We start from the raw sequence: 24,740 nt of genomic DNA on the forward strand, positions 1-24,740 counted from the left end.
AGCACAGTAACGTACTTCACCGACGGGCGTGGCGTCCCATTTGTGATTGCAGCCAGTTAGCATTATGACACACAGCCGCACTACATTGATGTAATTGTGAATGCAAGCGTTCACAGAAGCCTTTTCGACGTAATGTTGCAAGTGAGGAATTCGAAGGCCAGCATTTTTGGTTTTGAAGTAGCGGCGAGGATACGCCCACAGGTCTGGCTGGAAATGTAACGTTCTATTGTAGAATGTCCTTGGGACATGGCCCATAACGAGCAAGCAATGAATGATATGAATTGAATGGGATGCGCAATAGCGTAGTGGACGATAAGGCAGGACGTTCCCAAATCCATCTTGCTTCACAACACTACAGATCCGGCCAGGAGCACAGTGGTTTTTGCAGACTGCATTACGCACAGACGCGATGGAAGTTTCACATATTATGTGAGTGAATATTCATGCGTTTTCATTGCGGGATGAGGGAATGATGAATGGATGCATGGACAGATGATTCCGTTTAGGGTCTGCCATGTACATGGGTTTTTTGAATCACTCCCCTTCCCCTGCGCTATGTGATGCAAGGCTGCCATAGTGGGACTTACGTCTATCTGCCCTTGTCGGATCCTCCCTGTCTCGACGCGCCTTCATACACTTGTGTCTAGGCACGTTACTAATCCCATGTCATGGGTTCTATCTTGACGGACGCATGCACAGTAACCGACGTTGCCAATGGTGTATTTACCTCGATTGATTTCGTTATGAATCGATACTGATTTAGGGGTCTGTATATTCCTTTGGAGTGGGCTAGCATGCATATGGGTGTGGATTTGGTGTGTTGAATGAAGATTGTAATGCATCATGAGTCCCGTAATGCAATCGGTTAATTTGTGTTTCATTTGGGTGACAGGTATCTCCTGCCCTATTGCAGATGCCATCTCTACGCCACTCCTCCAGATGGGTTTTACTCTCGACACCTGCAGCTTCGGGTGAATCAGTGGAGCACCATTTCGATCTTATGGGACGATCGCCAATGGGCCACATGCCCTTACGCTGTACTGGTGGCTAGGTGCAACATTTCGGCCTTTCAGCTCGACTAGTGCCTGCCTCATGGGACGGACCTGCGGTTCTTGCCGCTTCCATGTTGCCTTTTGGAACGTTGATGTAGGCCCTGTGTGCCATGATGGTACAGGGCGTCACACAAGTGGAAGCTGGTCAATTATTGCAGATGCAGCCCTCGGTGATGATGGATGTTTTGGTGTTATTTTGCAAATTGCTGTGGGGCCTTTGTCATTTGGATGTGCATTTAAATTGTATTCCGATATTTGTCGTGTTGCGTTATTCTTTGCAGGTGATGTGGCGATTTTCGATTTGTGGCGGTATGTATTGCGAGATGATCTGCATTGTGTTCCGCCTTCTGAGTTGAGTTGTGTGGTACAGTACTGGCCGCGTTTGCCTACGTAGCACAGTATGGTCACGGATAGGGGCTGCCATTGTGACTGTTTACATGATGTGCTGTTCAGGGGCGGGGGATTGGCTTTTGGCCGACTGGTGCCTGTCAGCCAGGTCGATTGGTGGAATGATGGGATGTTCAGAATGTGGCTGGTCACAGGTGCCTGTGTTTGCGTGCGTTTGTTGGAGGGGGACTGGGGTCATGTCCATTGGAATAGCTTCTGTATTCATGCCATCTGTGCCCTGCAGCTCCCATCGGCCCCTCTTGGGATGAGCCTGGCTGCTCAGTCACTCTGCCAACTTGTGTGGTACATGCTTCTGCTGATGGTTGGTTTGTTTACTGGCAAGAGTACAGGGCTGGTGCAATCCCCCTCAGGATGCTGTTTTGGATGTTGCCTTGCGCTGGTGGCAAGCGATGGGGGACTACTGTTGTTTTGTGTCATGTGTTCTTGATTTTCATTTTGATGTATTGTACCTTCACATGCCTGTGCTGCATCAGTACGGCTATGGTGACATGCCGTACATGGATGCCCACTCACGGGGCGCTTTGAGCCCCTGCATGCATTTCTACGTTGGCATGCATGGGTGAATTGTAGATTTCACTGGTTGCATAGTGTGAGTACATTGCGCCTGCCAGGAGTTGTGCAATGTGGCCAGGGAGTGGAGTACAGGCACTCAGTGGGCCATTTACGGTTGGTTCACGATGCCGTATTTCTCGCCATGGCGGAATGGTACTTTACGACGTGCTTGATGGCGTTCAGTACATGTCCGCTAGGGTCAGAATTCGCGTACCGTTGCGCCATGGCGGTGATTCCGGTTTTGCAAGGCGCGCGTGCGCGTACTTGGTGCAGTTAGCGTTGCCGTTCACTGCGGTGTCGCTAATGGCATCGTACTTTACGGTGACGGGTCATAATCGCAACGAGCGGTGTTCGATGGCGGTATTGCATTTCCGCCATCATTTTTCCATTTCCGCCAGGGTCGTAATGAGGCCCATTGTGTCTTCGACTGTGCTCCCACATCAGATTGTATTTTTTGGATATGAGCAAAGGGAAAAAGAGTTTAATTGACAGATGGTGCCAACAATGCCTAACTTCTTTAGAACAACCAGGCACCAACTGGGAGCTCCCAACAAACTCATGTGTTGTAAAGAAAAAGCTTTCGCAGCAGTGCTGGTTTCGGACAAATTGCCAAACTACTTAATTAAATTGCCTTGTTTATTAATGAAAGACAGATTCACGCGTTGCTGACTAAACGTTCTCCCAACTAAACAAATTTTAATGGTATATAAGAACCTACATATAGGTCAGAAAAGTAAATTCGGTAATGTGGAATAGGAACTTGAAACATTATTTTGTACTGGCCTCACAAGGTTGAGAACTAAATATATTGGAAGGTTTATTGAAGCCAGACACACTGTTATTGGAGAAGAATGATGGCTACGATTTTTAACAGTGGGAAATGTATCGCTGATAATTGCTTTGACAAGATTTATGGGCGAAGTATTTATATTGAATTGAGTCAAGGGCTTACCCTTTTCTAGGACTGTTGGCACCATGTTACTGAATGTCTTTTTTTTCTTTTTGTTTTCTGAAGATTACCATTGTTTTTTTCTTTTTTATGAATAACACCTAATAGTTGATAAATTGTGACGATGATGTAAAGACACACGTTTGTATGAACTATAAGTCTTAAAGAAAAGTAAAAAAAGTTTGTAAAAAAAATAAATAGTCCAGCTCCTTGTCTCCCTTTGCCCGGCACTCCCTCCAAATTGCAAACAAAGGGCATGTTGCCTAAGCTTCCAATGTGCAGAAGGCGTGCAATGTGCCTAAGGTGTCAATGTACAAAACAAGCGGCACAGATAAAGAAAAGGATTCTTGCAAGACTCAAATGATGGGAAAGAGTTCTCCAAACACAAACAGTAGGGAAGGAGACTGAGCACAGCAAAAGAACACTTCTCGGGCTCACACACAAAGCTTCCTCGACAAACGCAGGAAAGGAAAGATGTTAGGAAAATGTTTTTGCTTTTCTGCATTTTTAGGTGACTCTAAGGTTACAGGGAAAGTACAAGAGGAATTGTTTCTTTTTAAAAAAAATTGTTTTAGAAGCAAGGGTAAAGAGGAGAACTTAGAGAGGGCTCCTAAATAATACGCACACAGAGACACAAGGAGACAAAATGGATTAATATGTTCCAAAAACAACAGTAAAAACCTCCAAAACATTAAAATACCTCAAACTACTGGTCTGCCCTATCCACCCCCTAACTCAACAGCCAAACAAAACCCACAAATGGGGCTGAAAGCAAAGTGGGCATTTAAAAAACCTTCAGCCCTGTTGATAGAACCGCTCAGGGCCTCTGATTGGTTGATCGAACTCCCCTCTTGAGGCTCACGCCTTGCCATTGGACAGTGGGCCTTGAACCTTGCCTTGAAACCTGCGGCAGGGTTCAACCGATGGGATATTCCTTGGACATCCACACGGATGTTCAAACCTACCCAGAAAAGCTAGTCTTTCCCACAAGATACATGTTGGTAAGTGTGCGTACTCCAGCTGAGCACATATGGATGGTTCAATTTTTCTTGAGCTTTCAATCAGATAACATATGTGTTGTATCTATTGAGTGTCAATCATTGTGAACCTAACTGTGAGGCAAGGAAGCACTCATGTTATCTAAAGCCTCCAAAAAGCATTCGTAGAATGCATAAAACAGCTTCAGAAATGTGTGCTATTACAGACACTTCCATAGATGTTGTTCACTGAAAAAATGGAAATGCCAATTTCAGTTTACTGTATAAAATGTTAGTATCGGTCGTGGTCTGGAGTTGTAAAGAGGAGAAGGATGGTAGTAGCAACCTTCACGTCAAGAACATTGAATGGATAAATGTCACAAAAGGCAAGATGATTTATGCGACAAGAGAAGGTGCTCTCTCACATTTGATGAAAAGATCCCTGCAGAGTGCTTTATCACCTAATAAAAATTAAAGCGGTGGAGGGCGGACACTAGAAATGTGTTTAACAGAACAGGGGATTACACAACGTGCAAGGCAAAGCAAAGCAAAAGAATTTCTCGTTTGCTCTAGAATACCTCTGCTGCTGGAACCTCTGACTAAAACAAGAGGGTCCGCACTGCTGTGGGTTTAATTAATAATTAGTTTGAGTAACAAGTTATTTGTCAGGGTGTACTACAAAGGTATCGCTCAAATTTTTAGGCTGTAACAGACTCTGAAAGCAAACAGGGTAGTCTGATGATTGAAAAACCATAAAAAAAATATTTATTTAACAAAGAAATAGTTGTGTAAATAATACATAAACAACTAAACATAAAGCAATATAACAAACATATAAATGCATTTGTTCGATGGTTAGAAGGTTAATAGTCAAAAGACACCAATCACAAAAACTGGACCTGTCAGCAAAATCGTAGGACATAGAACACATTTTACTCCTGCCAACTCTTTTGAGAACAACTTGTGCAGTGGCCCAATACAAGCCATAAATAAGAATATTGGCTGGGATCTAGGCCACCATACAGTTGGCAGTTTGTTGTCCAGTTTCTTTTAGAATTCTCTTTTGTCTACTTTGTTCAAAAGTTTGAAGAAAAACCTACATTTAAGTTTTTGTGTTTGGTGTCTTTTGACTATTAACCTTCTAACCATCGAACAAATGCATTTATATGTTTGTTATATTGCTTTATGTTTAGTTGTTTATGTATTATTTACACAACTATTTCTTTGTTTAATAAATATTTTTTATGGTTTTTCAATCATCAGACTACCCTGTTTGCTTTCAGAGTCTGTTACAGCCTAAAAATGTGAGTGATACCTTTGTAGTACACCCTGACAAATAACTTGTTACTCGAACTAATTATTAAACCCGCAGCAGTGCGGACCCTCTTGTTTTAGTCTAGTTCCTAATCCCTTTCCTCACTGCTTATGGGATAATTCCCCCCTTTTTCTTTGTGCTGGAACCTTCTGAGACAAATCGCAGGATTCAGTCACTTCTTCCGGGGGGAGCCTTCCCCAGTGAGGCTAGGGGAGGTGAGCCCGCTACGCGATACCCGCCCTAGGCGTGGAGGCAATTGGGACCTCACTGGGAGAGACTCCCCCCTTAGAGACAAGGACGTATGTTATTGTAATGTTGAAACCTTCCGAAAGCCTGAAGAAAATTACTCATCTGGTACTACGACAAAGAAAACCAATGGAGTAATAACAAATGTGAATAAGACACAGAAGAAGGACTTCTATGCTACGCCAGGGAAGTCCCTGCGTAGCGTCATAAGTGTGGGAGGAGAGGGAGCCAGTGAGAGAGAATTCCCAGAGACCCAAAGCAACTGCTGGAGTAAAGCGGACGGACACAGGGAAACGCTGCTTCCCAAGCTGGGATGAAGCCGTGGTTGGCAGGTGCCAGAATCACCCTGTTGAAGAACCAGGCTAGCGAGAGCCTGCAAACTGGAATCCAGTCCCAGTAGGGACTTGAGAAGAAGTGGTGGCTAGACCGGGCAGACAGGGAAATCCTTTGCTGAAGCCGAGACCGCTTATGCAGAGGCACGCTGGAGAGTGCAGAGAGAAGAAGGTGAGCCTAGTGGAAACGCCATCCTAACAAGAAGGAAAGCGATTTCAGACAAGAACACTGATCCAGTGATACAGCCCCATCATAAAGAAGGTAACCAGAGAGAGGGAGACCCAGGGAGAGTGGCAAATATAATGTTTGGAGTATTCATACGTGTGCCAGTAGGACACCAGTTGCTAAGAAGAGTAAGATATATCACTGGGTGAATAATACGCGTCCCAGTGAGAAAATAGATGAGAAGAAAAGTAAGATACATCACTGACAAATTCATACTCGGCCCAGTGACTGAAAAGCTGAGAAGAAGAGGAAAATATGTAACTGGGTACTTCATACTTGTCCCAGTGAGAGAGAAACTGAGAACAAGAATGAGATACATCACTAGCAAACTCATACTCGTCCCAGTTAGAGAGAAGCAGAGAGTCTAAATCCTTACTGGATAGCTCTTACTAGTCCCAGTAATAATAAAGAGTGGAAACTGAGTGCCAATTATGAGCAAATCCTGACAGTCTAAAGAGAGGGAGACTTACAATTGGAAGAATATAATTGGTACTAATCACGATAAAGGTTGGACATTGTGAGAAAAAAGACTTTTAAGTTGTTTAAAAAGTCAAAAACAGAGGAACCCCAAGTAATAAGAAGCAACAAAATCTATAATATCTCAAGAGGCCAAGACAAGAGAGAGAGAAGGAAAAGTGGGAAATCCCATTGAACAAACTTTACACCTTGATAAGAGACATTACCAGGAACTATTTAAGAATGTGTTATTGAACTATCTTGCTGGGAAAGCAACCCACAGGAGAAGGGAGTCATTCTCCTGTGCCTTAGTCCTTTCTACTAGTGGTAGAGTCATATTAGCTTAGTTTGTGGATGGTAGACAGACTTTTCTTTTGGACTCATAGACAACTGACAAACACCCTAGTTAGTTTTGTTAGGCAGGGAAACCCATAGTGTAGTGAAAGTTAGGCCTTTTTTCACATTTATTTTAATAAAAATAAGTTGCAAATGGAAGTACCGAGTCTGCCTCCTTCTTCTGACCCGCCACACTTGCAATTCTAATTCCTTTACTATTGTTTAGTGCCTCCATAAAAGGGGAAAATACGTATTAGCTAAGCTCTGCCTCACCACCCGGGTGCCACCATCTTTGTTGGTTGGAGGTGTAATGGTGATAAACATTGCGGGTGTGAAGATCAAGACTCTGTAGCGGGAAAAGTAACGTCAGGTGTTGAGCTATTCCTAAAGTCTGTTGCTATTCATCAGCACAGGAAGAAGCTTGAAAAACATTATGGAACTCAAGCAGCGATTGACAGCTTTTTAAAAAGTGTTCATTTTTTTAAACTAATCGGAGCTCACATAACACTTTTAACCAAAATAAAATCTGTTTTGTCTTGAGTTTCTATTCAGTGATATCGGAAATTTGTATTTGCTTTCAAGTCAACTGGAATATTTTAAATTTCAGATTTAGTTTATTTGGTTTAAGCCAATTGGGTTCATAATAATATTTTCATTTCTAACTTATATTTTTATTTCACATCTACAGAAAAAAGAAGCTGCAGAAAAAGATTTCGAAATACAAAACCTACGAAGATTACCTAATCAAACTTCTTTATAATTTGCCTGAAAGTACGTTCATTCTTCTTTCCGGATGTTTCCAGATATTTATCAAAATGCTTTTTGTCCATTTCTGTTTCTGAACACTGAGCTTTGATTTTATTTTGCCTGATTGTTTTTAGCATCAGACCCAAGATCTCTTCCTCAACCTAAACCGAATCCAAACATTTGTCACAATTCGTTTTTCCCTTAATAGCCCAGCATCCCACTGTTAAACTCACTGTTAGCTTTTTTTAATTTCTTTCCTTAATTGCTTTCTTAGTAGGTGAAAGTTCCAAGTAAATCTCAGTAGGCACAAATCATGAAAAGATTCATTTTTTTCAATCATGACAATTGCGCCAAACTCCCAGTTAAAGGCGGCAGCCTTCCATAAATATTGTCCCAAATCATTCAGGCCACCGTAATGATCTCATGAAATATTATAGGATAATACAACTTTTACTTCCTTTTCTAAATGGACTGATAGGTTTCGGAAAATCTAGTCCGTGGTCAAAAATGAAATTTTCTAGAGCCGTCATGTCATTGCAGTGGAATTTTAAAGCGGGGTTCTGCAGAACCACCACTTTCTTCACAGGTCAGTTTAGAAATTAGCAGCCCACTTCAACCCCAAGTTGTGAGAGGTGTGGAGTTGTAATGTGGGCAATCTCTTCTAGACACCAGTGGTGTCTGCTTTTGCATGAATGAGATGCAGGTTCTACAAGTGGAAAGGTGCATTGGGAGGGCTGGCACCACTTTTAAGTTTGGAAAGTGGTATTCTTCAGGGTACTTAGATGGCCAAAATCCCTTTTTAATTGGCATTATCTCAAAAAATGCCTTGTTTTGTGTCCTAAGCTTTTCAACCATTCTAACACAGACTTCAATACTTCGCTTCCACACTTGCTTTGACTCCAAGAGTAGATCTGGAAGTGATGGGAAGTAAGCGAGTGACAACGTCAGACAGAAGACTGTGGAAAACACATCGACTTGTGGGGCATTTCACAAGGTCTACGGCGTGACATTGGCTGCAGCATTGGGCCCAGAAGAGAGACTGGGGAGGCAATCAAAGAATGGATTCAGAGGGAGAGGTAAAGCACAGAAGCTGAGCGACAGAAGGTCCTACCATTGCTGCAGTGCCGAGGAGAAATTTAGGGGTACCGTGAAATCAATGTGAATCCAGACTGAGGTGGGGTCGAGAGACTGGTGGACAGCAGCAAGAGCAAAAAACCCACCTCGACCAGATTTCCATAGATGAGGGCACTGCTGAGAGGAAACAATATAAAGAGACTGGGGACTAAAGCCAGGGAAAATGCGGGCATACCGGGGATATGCTTGCTGGAGGGGCAAATGGGAGCAATCTGAAGAAGAGATGGGGGGGTTGAGGATAAAGCTGAACCAAGAGGAGAGATGACCTTGGCGAGGTGCAGATGCAGGCGTGACAGAGAATCAAGAGGAAATGAGGTCAACCGAGATTACCACATCAATACAAGCCTTAGAGCTAATGTAAAGCATAGCCTGATATAGATTCTTATGCTCCCACTGTATGCCAAGTGCATCTGCAACATTCTCAATACCATGAAATGTCTGGTAGGACCACATAAGCTTGGTAGATGCGCCATATGTAATGTGCTGACACCTCCGGTTGTTGCCATCATATGCCAAGTGCAGCCAGAAATCCTTCGTAATGCCAATATTTCTGCTCAGCCTAAAAATGCATTAGTAATACCATCTCATTCCAGTTAATTCCTTAGTCATCATAAGCAAGGTGCAGCTTAACACATGCAGGTGCTGTCATGATACCCCAAGTACAGCCTCAACGGTCCTAGTAATGCCAATGCAGCCACACATGTCCAGATGCTGCCATCATATGCACATTCTAACCTCAAATGCCTCAGAAGTACTGTGCAATGCCAATGAACTCATCATGCACCCCATAAAGTCATTGTTAGTAAGGTGTAGTAGCTTTACATTTGGTGGTGCGACCATCATATATCAAGTGCATCCTCAAATGTCCCAGTAATACCATGCAATGTCAGTTAATGCCTTGGCGACTCGATACGTATGGTGCAACATCACAAATGAGGTGCTGTCGTCATATGCCAAGTGCAGCGCAACTGTCTCGGTAAGACTGTGCAATGGCATTCACATGGCAAGGTTAGAAAGAGGATGCCTTATCCATTTGCCCTCCTATCGTCCTTCAGTATCCAGCTGGGGGTTCTGGGAGGGACAAGCAGTGGGAACTGCCAAAGGTAGACACAGGTCCTACACAGTTTACTCTCATTTCACAGCACTGCCTGTGTTTGTCCGTGAATTTGGGATTGTAAGGAAAGAGACAGAGAAACCAGGAAGTCACCAGAGCTCCAGCTTATACAAGGAACCTCACGTGTGCGCGGGTAGACATCCCCAATATTGAATTTTGAATATTGAATTTCCAACTGGAATGTTTAGTAGGAAATAAATGTCATCTGCATAATCCACAGCATCATCAGTGTTTGAACACAAAATACCAAGAGAGGAAATGTCTCAACACCAAAAGAACAGTGGAACTAAGAAATGTGGGGTTTGTTGCTGTAGGAAGTCAAGCGACAACAATTTTGAATGCTTGACATTTATCTGAAGTATGGCCTATACAATCTCATGAGTTACTATGTTGCACAAAATATGTAATTTCTCATTCTTTAACTAAGAAGGCGCTTTCACTGACCTGCCCAATAACTCGTTGGCAAACAGGGACTGATTCTATGAGCTCCGAAGAAGCAGCCTTCACTTGTATGAGGCAATTAGCTCAGTTCACAGATCTGTGTGTAAACTGCAGGGCATCGGGTTGAAAGCCAAGTGGACTGACATAGCTTTTCATTCTCAAGTTGAAATAATATTGATGCTTATTTTTGAGTATTCATAATGCTTGTAATACAAGGACAAATATCCCTCGCTGTATAGAAATAGTTAATATTAATGGCTTTGTGTGAGCTTTGGCAGGTCATAGGGGAAGTCATAGGAGTCTTTAGAGCTTCTTCTATCTTGTTACATGACTGAACATGGCTTCATCAGGACCACACTAAAATAAGACTGCAGTACTGGTGGGCTAGAAATTGTAGCTCGCACAAAGCTGTGAACCCAGTTTGAACTTTACCCTTTGGCCCAGGACACAATGTATCTCAATTTTCTAGCCTGTCCCCTTCTAAAACCTCTCCAGATAAACAGTTTACAATAGCACGATAATCTCCCAGCTGGCATGCTATCGCCAAATAAAATGTTCAGGAAGTAATCTGATTTTATTAGGCCGATCATTAAATTTACCACATAAAACTAACACACTCTTATGTCTGATATGGAGAAAAAAAATGTCTGCCGACAAATTGCTTTGCTCATAACCTACCACTTCATCAGGGCAATACAAATATTTGCAGAAAGAGTAAACATAAGAATGTATGCAAAGCGTACAGGAATATGGCCCTTCGCATTGAAATCCCAAAGGACCTTCCAAGCATTTCAATACTTGGCATTTCTGTTGAGGGGGTCTAACCACAAGTCCCATTTCTTCCATAACTATGCAGAATCAAGACTGTGGGACTCATTACAAGATTGGCGTTAACCACCCGGTCACTGAAGGCGCTGGGGAGACGGTGCCAGTGCTTCCATGAAAAGTCTGCCTACTGGGGCCGCTGCGCTCGGCAGGTCAAACCAGCTGGGCGTGATGGCCCCGGCAGGCAAACTCATAGTATGGCGGTCTGGAAACAAGGGTGCCGGTAAGCTTACCACACTTGTTTGCCTCGTAATGAGGCCCCATGTATTTTTATCCAATTGGAAATCCACATGTCTATTCCAGGTAAACTTCTAAACCAGGAGGACCACCACTGAGCAATGACTTGAACTAGATCCATTATTTACCCTAATCCTGGCAACTAACAAATGTTTCCACCCTGGGTCTTTCCAGCAGTTTCTTTCTCTTTAGTGTATACCGGTTTAGTAATCTTTACACAGAAAATAAATATGTTTTATATATTTTTGCATGGGCATACCTTTATTGAAAGTGTCAAAATGGTCCCCTGTTTACTCATCCTGCTGACCTCCCCCCTCTTAAAGCTTATCCTTGATCGCTGGGCCACTGCATACTAATACGCATGAGCAATGGGACGCTTGGAGAACATATGTGCGCTTGTATTAATAACCTGCTTAGGCCATCAAAAGGTAGGGCATGTGGAATATTGCTGACAGCCTTTTAGCCTGTATTCATGCCTAGCCCAGCAAGCATTGCAGCTGGCATAGAATACTGCCATATACTTAATCTTTGTGCTTTAAAAATGAAAGCATCTCACAGGTCACATATACCCCTCTTGGGCTCCCAGTACAATAAAGATATTTCTTTGAAATTCACTTCCTGGCACACAAGTACCTAAATAACGTATAGAGGGAATAATCAGAAAAATATTGATCAAATGTTATGCTTCAGGGAAAACACAGACTTAAGGAAGAAACGGATGCACGCGCCAAACTGCCACTGTGGGGAATAATGTGCCCTCAGGCGATGAAACTAAAATAGCGGCCTAACCAATAGGACACAAATTGTTTTAGGCAAGATGTTTGGCAAAGACCTTTTAAAACTCTAAACAATATTTTGTCTAACCTGCGGCTCCACATTTTTTGGACTATGACTCCCACTCCATTGACTCTGCTAGCTAGAGCTGATGGGGGGTTGAAGGGCAAAATATCTGGCAAGCTAAAGGATGCAGACCCTGCCCCGGCTACAGACTATTTAATCAGCAGAGTCCTAGTGATGTGTACAACTCCCTTACTGCACATGTAGGTAAACACAGGATATGCATCTTCATGATTCAAATGCACGGGAGCTTCTGAAAGTGTTGGAAAGTTCTGGACCAGCTTTTTCACTTAAAACACTGCAACTTCAAGTGATTAGACGTTTGCAGGATCACCAAATGTATGCAGTGATTTTTTGAAAATGTGTTCATCCAAGAGGAAAATGCTTGGAGCAGCAATTTGCCATCCCTGAATGGTGCTGACACAGACCCACACACATGAGGAGTGATTAGAGAAAAACATTATTTCTCACGATTGAAATAGCAAAAATACTACTTCTTGTTCCATGCATACAATGGATATTGAAAAATATATATTTATAGCATAGGCTCTAGAAGGGGAGATTTTATGCGGAAATCATTATCATTAAACCACAGAAGAAAGTAAAAACTCTAGGTGTAATATTTGACCAACATCTAGGCGTGCATGTGAAAAGTCTGGTTTCATCTGCCATCTACTTTATTAAATTGCTTGCCCACTTGAGCCCTTTCATCCCTCAAGCTTATGCCGAGACTCTGGCTAGAGCTATTATGGGATCAAAGATGGATTACTGTGGCAGCCTTCTCATTGGATGTAGCAACAATATCACTGATAGACTTCAAGTGGTGCAGAACGGGGCTGTCCAAATAGTAGTTGGATTGACCCGCCGCAATCACGTTTCTCAAGCAAGAAGGTCTCTGCATTGACTTCCCGTGGCATCTCGAATCTAGTTTCGGCTGTTAACAATAACCATGAAATGCAGGCTTGGTCTAATGCCGAATTACCTTCAAGGTCTAATTCCGAAGAATTCGAACAGCCCTTCCCTTAGATCTAGCTTCCAGAACCTAATGAATATTCCTAGAAGCAAATCCAAAAAGATGGAAAAGGGAGCTTTCTCTACTGCAGCCCCAGCAGCCTGGAATGCTCTTCCATCAGATCTGCGGGGTCACCCATTGCTTACTAGCTTCAAGAAGAAACTGAAGACCTGGCTCTTCGCATAGATCCCGCTCTGATGTTTGTTCCTTGGCCCTACATTATGATTCCTCTCTCTGTGTTTTTTGTTGATGTTCCTGTCTAGGTTTGCGCCCTGACGCCCCGGTTCAAGGTTGCGCGGTATAAACGACGTAAAGTAAAAGTAAAGGAAAGCCAACCTGCACTTGAAATATATATATATATATATATATATATATATATATATATATATATATATATATATATATTCATTTCTGGTGTAGCTTAGCCTTGTTTCGAGAAGAACAAGTTACTTAGCCCTGGTAGCGTTCTTTTGATTGGATGTTCCTCCCACAGATTCCTCATCTTTTGATATATTCGTCTCTCCAGCTTCAGCTGCTTCAGAATTTCTTTTCCGGCAGAGGCTATGCAGTCGACTCGATGTCCCTCGAGGGCCTCCGTCTCGATGTCGACATCCTCACTGGTACATATAACACGCGCAAGAGCCCCGTACGCTTCAGTTCTGTTTTTACGCCCCTTTTCTTCTTGTAGAATTACTAGCAATAGTGTGCCCATGGCAGTGTAAGACCTTGAAAGAGCTTAAAGTGTAATGCACGGAAATTCTACTGTGGGGTAGGTTGGGAGGGGCGATGAGGAATGTTCTTCGAATGGATGTGTCCTCCCACGTATTCCTCCTCTTTTGATAGACCATCAAAGCAGTGTCAGATTTGGAGGAGGGAGTAAGAATTTTAGAACTGCTCTTAAGATCTATCATGAACAGAGTGTAAAACCGCCTTCCCAAATCCTCCTTCCTGGCCTTAGGATGAATCCAGACAGTAATGCTTAGTAAAAGTATGGATGGAGGACCATGTGGCTGCAGCAAAAATATCATGTATCGGCACCCCCCTTGTAAAGCAGAAGATGTTGCCATGCTCCTTGTGGAATGGGCTCTAAGGCCTTCTGGGGATCTTTCTCAGCCAATCTGTAGCATTCTGTAATGCCCAATAAAATCCATATAGACAACATTTGTTTAGTGACTGCAAGACCCAACTTGTGACCTGTTTACCCAACAAAAAGTTGATCATCCTGACGTAACTTAGCCATCCTAGAGATCTAAAAGCTAAGAGCTCATCTTGTATCAAGTCTATGCAGCCTTTCCTCATCCTAGAGGAGGCAGATAAAAAGATGGCAACACGATTTTCTGTAATAAATGAAAATCCAATACAGTTTTCAGCAGAAAAGTTGGTTTGACTTTAAGAACTACCCTGTCCTTTAAAGAAGGTAGTATATGGAGGCTTACAGGATAAGGCCTGAAGTTCATTCATCCTGCGGGCTGATGTTAACGCAACTAATTGGATGGTCTTAAAGGTCAGCAATCTTAATGGACACGAATGGAGTGGCTCAGAAGGAGCGCACATAAGCAATTTTAGAACAAGATTAAGGTCCCAAATCGGAACCTGAAATGGAGATGGAGGAAACACATTAGTAAGTCCATTTAGAAATTGTATGACTAACAGTATCTTGAAATATGATACCTCCTCCAATGTGGGCTTGAAGATTGAAAGCGCTGCCAAATGTCCTTTAATGGTCCCAATCTGGAGCCCCAGATTTGCCAAATGTAACAAAAAGGACAACACCGTAGGTGTACTGCACATAAAAGGGTCCACAACCTTTTCCCTACACCACCTGCAGAATTTGTTCCAACCTAGGGGTACAAGGATTTTGTTGCTGGCCTTCTGGCTGAAAGTAAAATCTCCATTACGTCATCTGGGAGGTCTCGTTACTTATATCTCAACCTCTCAGAAACCATGCGTGAAGGTTGAGTGTTTTGACCTTTGGGTCGCGAGAGAAGGTCCCCTCTTTTAAGAAAAGACGCATTGGAGGGCAGATGGACATGCCCAGAAGGTCCGGGTATCACGCCCTTCTGGCCGAATCTGGGGGAATTAGGATAATGGATTTCCTGAACTTTCTCAACCTCCTGATCACGTGTGGAATGACAGGGACTGGAGGAAACGCGTATATGAGTGTAAACTCCTAGTTCACTACGAATGTGTCTCCTAGAGCTCCTCTTGGGTGAAATTCACTGGAGCAGAACAATTCGCACTTCTGGTTGACACTGGTTCCCCAAAGGGTGAAGATCTCTTGAAGGACTTCCTGAGCTTGTTCCTACTCGTGGGAGACTTTGCTCTACCTGCTGAGAGTGTCCGCTGCGTTTTCTCCTTTATGGCTAGGTGAACCGCTGCTAGGGAGATTCCCTCTTGAACTGCGCAGAACCAGAGCTGCATCGCCTCTCTGCACAGTGTTAGTGTTGTCCATCTTTATCAGGACATTCTTTCCACGTACAGAGGGCAGCAAGGCCTTCAGCGCTAGTCTGATCACCCTCAGCTTCAAAAGTTTGATGTGTAGTTTGAAATCCAATGGAGACCAACGACCGCTGATTGTCAGATCGTTGGTGTGGACTCCCCAACCCGTGAGTGAGGAGTCCGTCCCTACTGTTATCTCCGGCAATGGTTGCCAAAAAGGTTCTTCCTTCAGAATGTTGTCCTTGCAGGCCCCCCACAGAAGATCCTGCGCTACTCTGCTCGGAACCTGAGAAGGTCTGACATCTTGCCTGAAAATTGAGATCTCTGAGACCTGAGAGCCCATTGGAGGGATCTCATTCTGTAGGAACCTTAAAAAGTCAAAGGCCGGAAGACGCTGGGCACTCTGGAATTTGGTGACCCTCTGCAGAATGTGCTCAGCCCTCGCCTCGTTTGGCGAGGCTTTTCCCAAGGTTGCATCCAAGACTGCTCCAATGAACTGGAGTCTTTGAGATGGAATCATGTGGGACTTCTTGTAATTGAGGGAGAAGCCCAGTCTGTGGAGAGAGTGGCAGATGATGCTGAGATGTACCAGGGCTTGTTCGGGAGAACGTGCCCTGATCAGCCAATCATCCAGGTAGGGGTAGACGTGAATCCCCCCTCTCCTGGGACTCGCTGCCACCACTACCACCAGCTTGGTGAAAACCCTAGGGGTGGAGGTCAGCCCGAATAGCAGAACTTGAAACTGATAATGAGAACCGCCAACAGCAAACCTCAGGTATTTTCTAAGCTTGTGATGGATAGACTCATGAAAGTAAGCACCCTGAAGGTCCAATGACACCATCCAATCCTGGAGCTGGGGGGGGGGGGCTGAAGCATCTGAGAAAGTGTGACCATCTTGAACTTGTCCTTCCTGAGGAACCTGTTCAAGCATCTCAATCCAAGATGGGTCTCAATCCTCCGTCCTTCATGGGGATTAGGAAATAAGGCAATTACCACCCTTTGTTCCTCTCCATTACGGGTACTGGTTCTATAGCACCTGTCTTTAGCAGGCTCAACATTTCCTGCACAAGGAACATATCTGGAACTTTGAATGATTGGCTCCCCGGTGGATGGTCTTGAGGCTCTTTTAGAAAGGGGAGGCAGTAACCATGGGCTACTGTTGCCCACGCATCTGAAGCAATACCCAGCCATTCTTGGAGATGCTATGAGAGTCTGCCTCCCACCAGGTTCTTGTGAGTTAAGGCCTAAGAGAGGTTTGGAGGTGGCTGAAGCAGTGGCTGAGGGCAAAGTAGCCGTTGCTTGGGTGGGCTTTGCACCTCTCTCTCATTCACCATGAGGGAATCTTTTTGGCCCCTTTGGCTTGCCAGTCCTCTCGCTCTTCCAACTGAGGAGTAGAAACAAAAGGACCTACCCCTCCAAGATGATTTGCTGAGGTATGATGACTATGGCTGTCTGATAGCAGCACCAAGGGATTTGGCTGCCGCCTTTTGAGGTCTGCATCTTCTCTAGGCTTTCATCAGCCTTGCTGCCAAACAGCTCAGTGCTGTCAAAGGGCATGTTGAGTAGCCTGGCCAGCACGTCTGGTGCAAATCCTGACTTCCTGAACCATGCATACCTGCGTATTACTCTGCTTGCCACCATGGCTCTGCTGATACTGTCAACAGAGTCCAGTCCTGACTGAAGAGACACACATAGCCTCCTTTCCGTCTCTTACAATATTCAGGAAGCTGTCTCTTACTTCCCCTTCGGGAATATGTTCAGCTGCCATGGCTATACAGTCCCACAGGGTGAACGTAAATTTATCTAAGGCACAATTGGCATTTGCAGATTTAAGAGCCATGCTCCCAGCAGAAAACACTTTCCTTGCCCAAGCGTCGAAATGCTCATCATCCCTGTCTGGGGGAATTGTTGGATAAGTTGCTTGTTTAGAGGTAGAAGCTGCAGTCTGAACTGCCAAGCTTTCTGGCGTAGGATGTTTAGACAAATAGTCAAGATCACTACTGGGTGGCCAATACTTTCCGGTGAGGTTTTTAATGCACTGCTGGGCTTGCCTCAGGTGCCTCCCAGTTTGCCTTTACCCTTTTTTGCAGGGCAATATGAAAAGGGAGTAGCAGATCCTTCTGAGGACCCTTATCAAAGATATTGGTCAGGTCATCCTGCTTGAATGACGGAGCAGGCCTGTCCCATCCTAGAACGTCTGTTACCCTATACATAAGATGTCTTTATGGGGCATCGGCGTGTTCTGCTGGGTCCGGTTTACCAAATTCAAGTTCTGGTGAAGTGTCAATCCCACTGGCTGACTGAAGGGTTTCCTTTAAGTCTTTTAGCCTGGACTCTTCCGAGATCAGGGCTTCTGGGACGTTTGGCGTACCATACTGTAAACCAAAAGGAGGGGTATCTGTGTCTGGAGGTTCATGTTCTTCATAAATTGAAGAAAAGGGCCTCATTCAGAGTATGGAGAAAGCCATGCCGCTTTTAGCGGCATGGCTACCCCCATACCGGGTACCGGGTACCGGGTTCCTGGAATGGGGAAATACCAGACCATTCCGACCTTGGGGGGCCCGGTAATCCCCATTCCAGGAACCCGGACGTGGTACATCCCCATTCCCGTTTGAGCCCCCATAGGGCTCAATGGGAATGGGGAGGATGCTAACAACGGGCCCGTTAATGACTGGCCCATTGTTAGCAGCCTCGTCTGCTAGCGGGTCCCGCTAAGGACGCCTGCTTTTACCAGGCGTCCTTAGCGGGACCCGCAAGCAGACCTCGTAATGGGGCGGTAGAGGGTTAACGGCGCCAGCAGCTCTACCGGCGCCGTTAACCCTCTACCACGTTCCTCGTAATGAGGCCCAAAGACTTGAAGAAATCCTTCCCAGGGAAAGGTTTAAAAGTTTTTTTCAATCTCCTAAATGATAATGGCAGGTTTAGAGGGCAAAGGTGTTGATGGTCTCGACTCAGATGGCGTTGATGGCTTCGACATACATGGCATAGACTATCTCAACGCTAATGGTGTTGATGCTTTGGATGCTAATGGCGATGTTTCCAAAGACTTTATCGAATCCCTCGAGGGGCTCAATCCCCGACTCGAAAGAGTCTTTGGCAATTTCTAGTGAGTCGTTACCTCGAAGGTTCTCGTGGGGTTTCTGGCCTGTGTCCCAGGCTCGAAGGCACGCAAGATGTTGGCTTAGTCCTCTCCTTGTCGGCCTTTAACAGTGGGACAGGAGCATGACTCTTGGTCTTCTGTTTTGTGGGGGTCGGGACCTCCTTTTCGAAAAATGTTTAACATTTCCTGTCTGAATGCCTCACATTCAGCAGGAGTCAGTGATTTGGTCAGGCAAGATATTGTTCTCTCAGGAGAAGTATCGGAGGAAGAGGTGGAAGGTGACCTATGGCGTCTCTTCGTCATCTTCCTGGAAAAAGATGAAGAATGGTGCAACCCACTCCTGGATCGAGACCGCTTTTTTGACTTTTTCCTTCGAGGAGAGTCTCCTCTTGACTCGTCGGATGAGCGCTTTTTTTGAACAAGTCATCGAAGAGGATTTAGTTCGGGGCCTACCCACCGCTAATTTCCCTTTTCAAACTTTCAATGCCTTACTGGTAATTGCTTAACAGAATCGACAGTCTGCCGTCTCAAGATACCACAGAAGCACTCGATGAGGGTCCGTGACCGACATCCTGGAGCCACAATTGTGCAATTTCTTTAACCTGGTTTTTGGGGTTGATGGTATCGACGACAAAGCCATTGCTTTCGAGTAATGTCGCAGTTTATAACTGGAACCAAAGCATTAGCTATTGCGGAAAAACAGAATTGAAGCTAACGTGCGCTGCGCGTGCAATTTGTACCAGCAGTGAGGTCAACATTGAGACGGAGGCCCTCGAGGGACATCGTGTCCACTGCATCGACACACATCGCCCTCTACCGAACAAGAAATCCCAAAGCAGCTGAAGCTGGTGACGAATATATCAAAAGATGAGGAGTACGTGGAAGGACACAATCCATTTGAAATAATATTTTGGCTTTTGCCACCAGGGACTTTCCACACTAATATATATTTTTGTTAATTCTAGTACTGGCCCACTCGGAAGGAAAATGGTAAAACTACTATTTCTGGTGAATACCACACAGTCTTTATACTATTTTTTAATTTTCTGTTTGCGCATGCTCCTGAATTCCGCTGCATGTTCGTGGAGATATTCGAAACCACAAATTGGCCTGTGAATATTCGCAGGTCTCCCTTAACTTTTGCATAGTGTGACCCACAAATAGTTGTGCGTCACCTTTTGCAAAGCCCGTTCTGCTCTACTGTTTGGACCAAATTGTCAGCATTGTCACCCACATGTTTAGACTCTATATAGGGCCTCATTATGAGTTTACCGGTAAATACAGAAAAATTAAAGCTAAACTCTTGTGACTATTACTATTACTGCCACTTGTAATTGGGAAAAATCCACCCAATTCCAAGTGACAGAATGGAAGTTTTAACCACCCCCTTTTCGGAGTCTGTAGGACTTCATGGACATTTTGGAGGTAGTACATTGGTGGTAATTCCGCTGTGGTACTGCCTACAGTTTTTGGCGGTATTGTAGAGGAATATCTTCAGCCACATTCTAGAGGTATCTCAGCCCACATTACCACAACATTTTTTATATGGTGGTGCAGTAGAAATGGAAGTAATTTCGTTACTGCCACTTTTTTACTGCACTGATAGACTCATAATAATCCCTGATTGTTTATTTCTTCAACAAATTCGCTGGACGTTCTATAGCCTCCATTCCAATCCTTTCACTCAAGAGGCTTATTCCTTAGAAGATTAGGGCAGTGGCAGCTTCAGCTTCTTCACAGATTAAGAATCCTATCATTACAAGTTCAGCAGTTCAACAGAATGTAACAACCCCCCCACACCTCCATTTCACTTCCACAGACTACCTGGAGCCCGGCATTGATGCACCGCTGAAGGCCATTATCACGAGGCATGAGACTCTAGCATCTACAAACCAAAGCCTGATCGACAACCTGATTGCCTTGGTGGATAAACAAGAGAGCAGCCAGCGAGCCCTCGCGACACTGCAAAGAGAACACGACACTGCAAAACTGGTAATACTCTTGTATACTTACTTCACAACCCGGAACAGAGACATATACCTGTGCTATCCTTACAAAGGGATTTGTTTAATTTCCTGTACTCTTGATTTTCTCCTCTGGTTGTTTCCCTACCACATTTCTGCATCTTTAGGGTGCCCAATCTTTGCTATAGTTACCTTCATTTCAGGATTTGTGGGTGGTAGCAACTGAACAGTATTAGAGATCTCCTATATGTTATGTTCTGCTGTTGGGTCTTGCTAAAGTGTGGCTTTTGCCACTAGGTAACGAGGAGGGGCTCTGGGTTGATTAGTGAGAGCAGTGGGGCCTATTATATCCTCTGTGCAAGTTGGGCTGTGGTTTATTGTTGACTGTGTCCGGGTATGCGGTAACTCAGAGCCTGTTGTCTGCGCACAAGTTAGTTTAGGGTATCTTGAGGTGGCGAGGATTTATGTGGTGCTTGCTGTCTGGAAACAGGCAGGTAGAGGGTGATACTGTAGAGTTTGGGGGCTATTGGCTTAGGGAAGCAGTTTGAAAGTTTGTTGTTAGCAACAGAAAAGATAACAAGAACCTGGGACTAGGCTCATCACTGGGCTAAGCACAGCAAAAGCTACCTGTACCCAGCTGCACATGTTTTTTTACAATCCCACAGGTGTGGCATTATTGCAAAAGCAATATGAGCATTCCAATGTGGGGATACTTGCATTTATGGGAATACTGGGATAAAATGGTGCAGTTAGCATAGACTTGTCTTCTTGCAGTGGTGATCCTGGCATTATGGGCAACGCCAAACCAACTGTGTGCTTACATGGTTGCACTGGCATATATTGGCACATGCAGCATGATGTTGGCATCTTGCAATTGCATACTTGCATTACTGGGCACAGCAGCATTAACATGTCTTCCTACATTGGTAGAATGCTAGCATATATTGACAACCCTAGGAGTTCTGAGACTAATCATTTGGAGGCTTGGTGCTGTACAAAACATAAAACTATATTGTGGGCAAAGGCATCATGAAAATATGTTGCAAAATTCTCCAGTGTGTTGTTGGTGACCTGGCACATTTGTAATTCTTTTCATGTGTTACCTGACAAAACCAACAATAAATTGAGTGTCTTTTTACCCAAATTCTCAGAAATAGTCTGCTACAAAATGTAAATGTTGACCCATTCCATTCTAGGGAATCCACTGGTTTTGTGTTGGGAACCCTCACTATGCTGTGTTGCTCATGCACATTTGTTGTTAAAAAAAAATCACCAACCACCAGTGCCAGTACCTATAATAAGCTGTCTTTCCAGGTGCAACTCCCGTGCAGTCAAGGCTGTGTGCTTGTCACAGTATTCGCCTAAGGGTTGAAAAAGGCATGCTCCAACGATATTTACTGTTTATCAGTATTTCTAGGGTTCTAACTTACAGATCAAAATATAACAAGCTACGTACATCCAAATGAATAAAGGTAGTGAGGCAATCTCGTCTATGAAGAACACACTGGAGAAGAAGGTTGCTGAATTACAACTTCACTGTCCACAAACTTCTTTTTTCTGTGGTAGCCAAAGAGAAATGTCATAAATTGAGAACCATTGAGTTCAGTCACAATAACTACAAATATTACAGCACAGAGAAGAAGTAGTAATCTGGCATGAAATAACATGTAACCAATGTCTTATCTTCATCACTAGCAATACCGTAACAACATTTATATTTTATATACAAAAGAATAAAGAGATGGGTAAGGTTTGAGTCCAAGAGCCAAGACCGTGGGATGTGTTGGTCAGCCGTGAGGGGGTACTCGAGACTTACGAGGTGACTCTTAAGGGTGGACTTCAATGTTGGTAGTGGGAGTTCAGCTTGAAGGTCCCAGAGGAGAATATCTTACTGCAGTTTAGCTGAAGGAAGCCAACTTAGAGTGGGCAGTGGCTGTTGGCTGAAAATTCAATTGAGGTTTGCGGAGTGACATTTATATTTTGGACACACTAGGTGAGGTTCTGGAAGTACTACGGTGGGAGCTGCCATGCACTGCCTTGGAGACATTGGTGTTTTGTTTAAAGCATGCCCTGTGTTTTTGTAGAATGGCAGCTGGCTTGCTGGCAGTAAGGAGAAGTGACTGTAAGGGACACTGAAGAGCTTGTGGGATGTCTTTCTTCTCAATCAATCAATCAATGTTTATTTTGGAAAAAAAACTATTTCCATAACAACATATAATCATTAAACACAAATCCTAAGCAATACAGATAGACAACAGCCTATGATAAAATAACTACATGGTTATAAAATCCTTTCATGAGATGACACTAGTTAAGGTTAACAACTTCTGAAATGCAAATAACAGACTTCTCAGCGACTTTGGGTGAATACACATCTGATTAAAAATAGTAAAGTGTCAATAAAACCTTTCTTTTATGCAAAGCATGCTTCAAGTACAATAAAAGTGCCCATCCTACCTTTGGAGGGTCAGCCCATAAAGATAGATTAGTGCTGGGCAATAGTGGATTAGACCTGTTTCTCGCAATAATGGTAACAAGGTCACTGTTCTTATTTCACTGTAGGCAGGGCAAAAAAATTAAGCCATATCCTCTATTGGTGCATTGAATACTAAACATGTTTGATATGTGGTCCTATTATCACCTGTCCATAATGCTGAGGTTGCTCTCAGGGCAAGGCTATTAAACCGTGCTCTGGTTAATAAAACTCCCTGAGTTGAGTTGTCAGCCCACAGCAAATATTTGTGGACACTAGGTTCTGTGTTAATAGTATGTCTACGGTTAAATGGTTGTAACCGCTCAGCGCCTCTTTTTTTTTTTTCTCTTGAATGTGGGATATGGACCTTTTTTTTTTAAAATAATTTTTTAATTTTTTTTTGTTGTTTTTTTTTAAAAAAGGTTCAGGGAAGCCAGTAACGTTAAAGTTTCGGGGGCATTCAAATAATAAAGTGAGCATCAATTTAATTAAATCTTGTTTTTATGGACTTTAACCAATGTAGGCTAACATAAAGATCCTTTGCGCCAAAAAACCTGATAAGATTGTGGGCCTCATTAGGACCCTGGCGGTGCCAGTAAGGCACCGGCACTATTCATACCGTACCGCCGAATTACGAGTTATGAGCGCGGGTGCCCGACAGCTCACCAGGTCTTACCCGGCGGGCTTTGCGGCACCCGCGAGCATAACTCGTAATTGCGCTGGCACCGTTATCAACTGTGCTGGCGCATCCATGCTCCTCGCCCCCATCATGCCCTATTGGGTAGAATGGGGATCGGGAGCCCGGCAATACCACCACCCGCGAATGGGCAATTACCGGCCCATTCAACTCCGAATGGGCCGGTTAGTGCCCAATTGCGGGTGGCGGTGCTGGTAGCGAGCATGGCGGTAGCCGTGCCTGCCATACGGGCACGGCTACCGCCATGCTGGTAATGAGGCCCCATGTGTAAGATTGGCTTACTTATTCCCCCACAGGCATTGCCAGTGAAGTAGCGGTTGTATTGACAGTGTATCATTACTGTGGGTACAGCCCAATTCAATATGTACCCCTGTGGTTTGAAGCTGAATGAGGAAGTTCCAGGATTCTTTTAAAAAAATCGTTTTTGATTTCCTGTATCGGGTTAGTGTCTGCGTACCCCTACAATGCCATTCCATAACTAGCCATTGAGGCAGCCTTGCTGTAATACACTTTTAATATAACATCTATTGGTTTGGTCTTTGACATTGACATGAAACGATAAACGCCCCTAGTGTTTGTTTGACCCTCATAGCCTGTTTCTTTATATGTGGATCTGGTGAAAAATGAGATGAAAAACAAACCCCCCAGATATTGAAATTATAACATCATTACTAAAGATAGCTGGAAATGTGGATGTTTGTCTTTCTATACAACATGCAATGACAGCCGATTTTAGAGAGCTCACTTTCAAGTCGAACCCATTCATGAAAAATGTTCAGTCAATGATTAGCTTCTGGGCGGCTCGTAGGGTGCGTGCAGTCAATCCCATATCATCGTCGTAGGCCGGTAACGGTAACTCTCTATTCCTCAA

General features: G+C 44.1%; 1 protein-coding gene across 1 annotated transcript in view; it reads left to right on the forward strand.

Moving 5' to 3' along the window:
- Positions 1-24,740, forward strand: part of CCDC197 (coiled-coil domain containing 197) — a 255,640-nt gene that overhangs the window by 147,025 nt on the left and 83,875 nt on the right. The window contains exons 5-6 of the mRNA XM_069637979.1: positions 7,538-7,620; positions 20,555-20,727. Coding sequence (XP_069494080.1) covers positions 7,538-7,620; positions 20,555-20,727 — 256 coding nt within the window. The remainder of the gene's footprint in view (positions 1-7,537; positions 7,621-20,554; positions 20,728-24,740) is intronic.

The sequence above is a fragment of the Ambystoma mexicanum genome, chromosome 14 (assembly GCF_040938575.1).
Source record: "Ambystoma mexicanum isolate Mex_15411 chromosome 14, UKY_AmexF1_1, whole genome shotgun sequence".
In the NCBI taxonomy this organism is placed as follows: Eukaryota; Metazoa; Chordata; class Amphibia; order Caudata; family Ambystomatidae; genus Ambystoma; species Ambystoma mexicanum.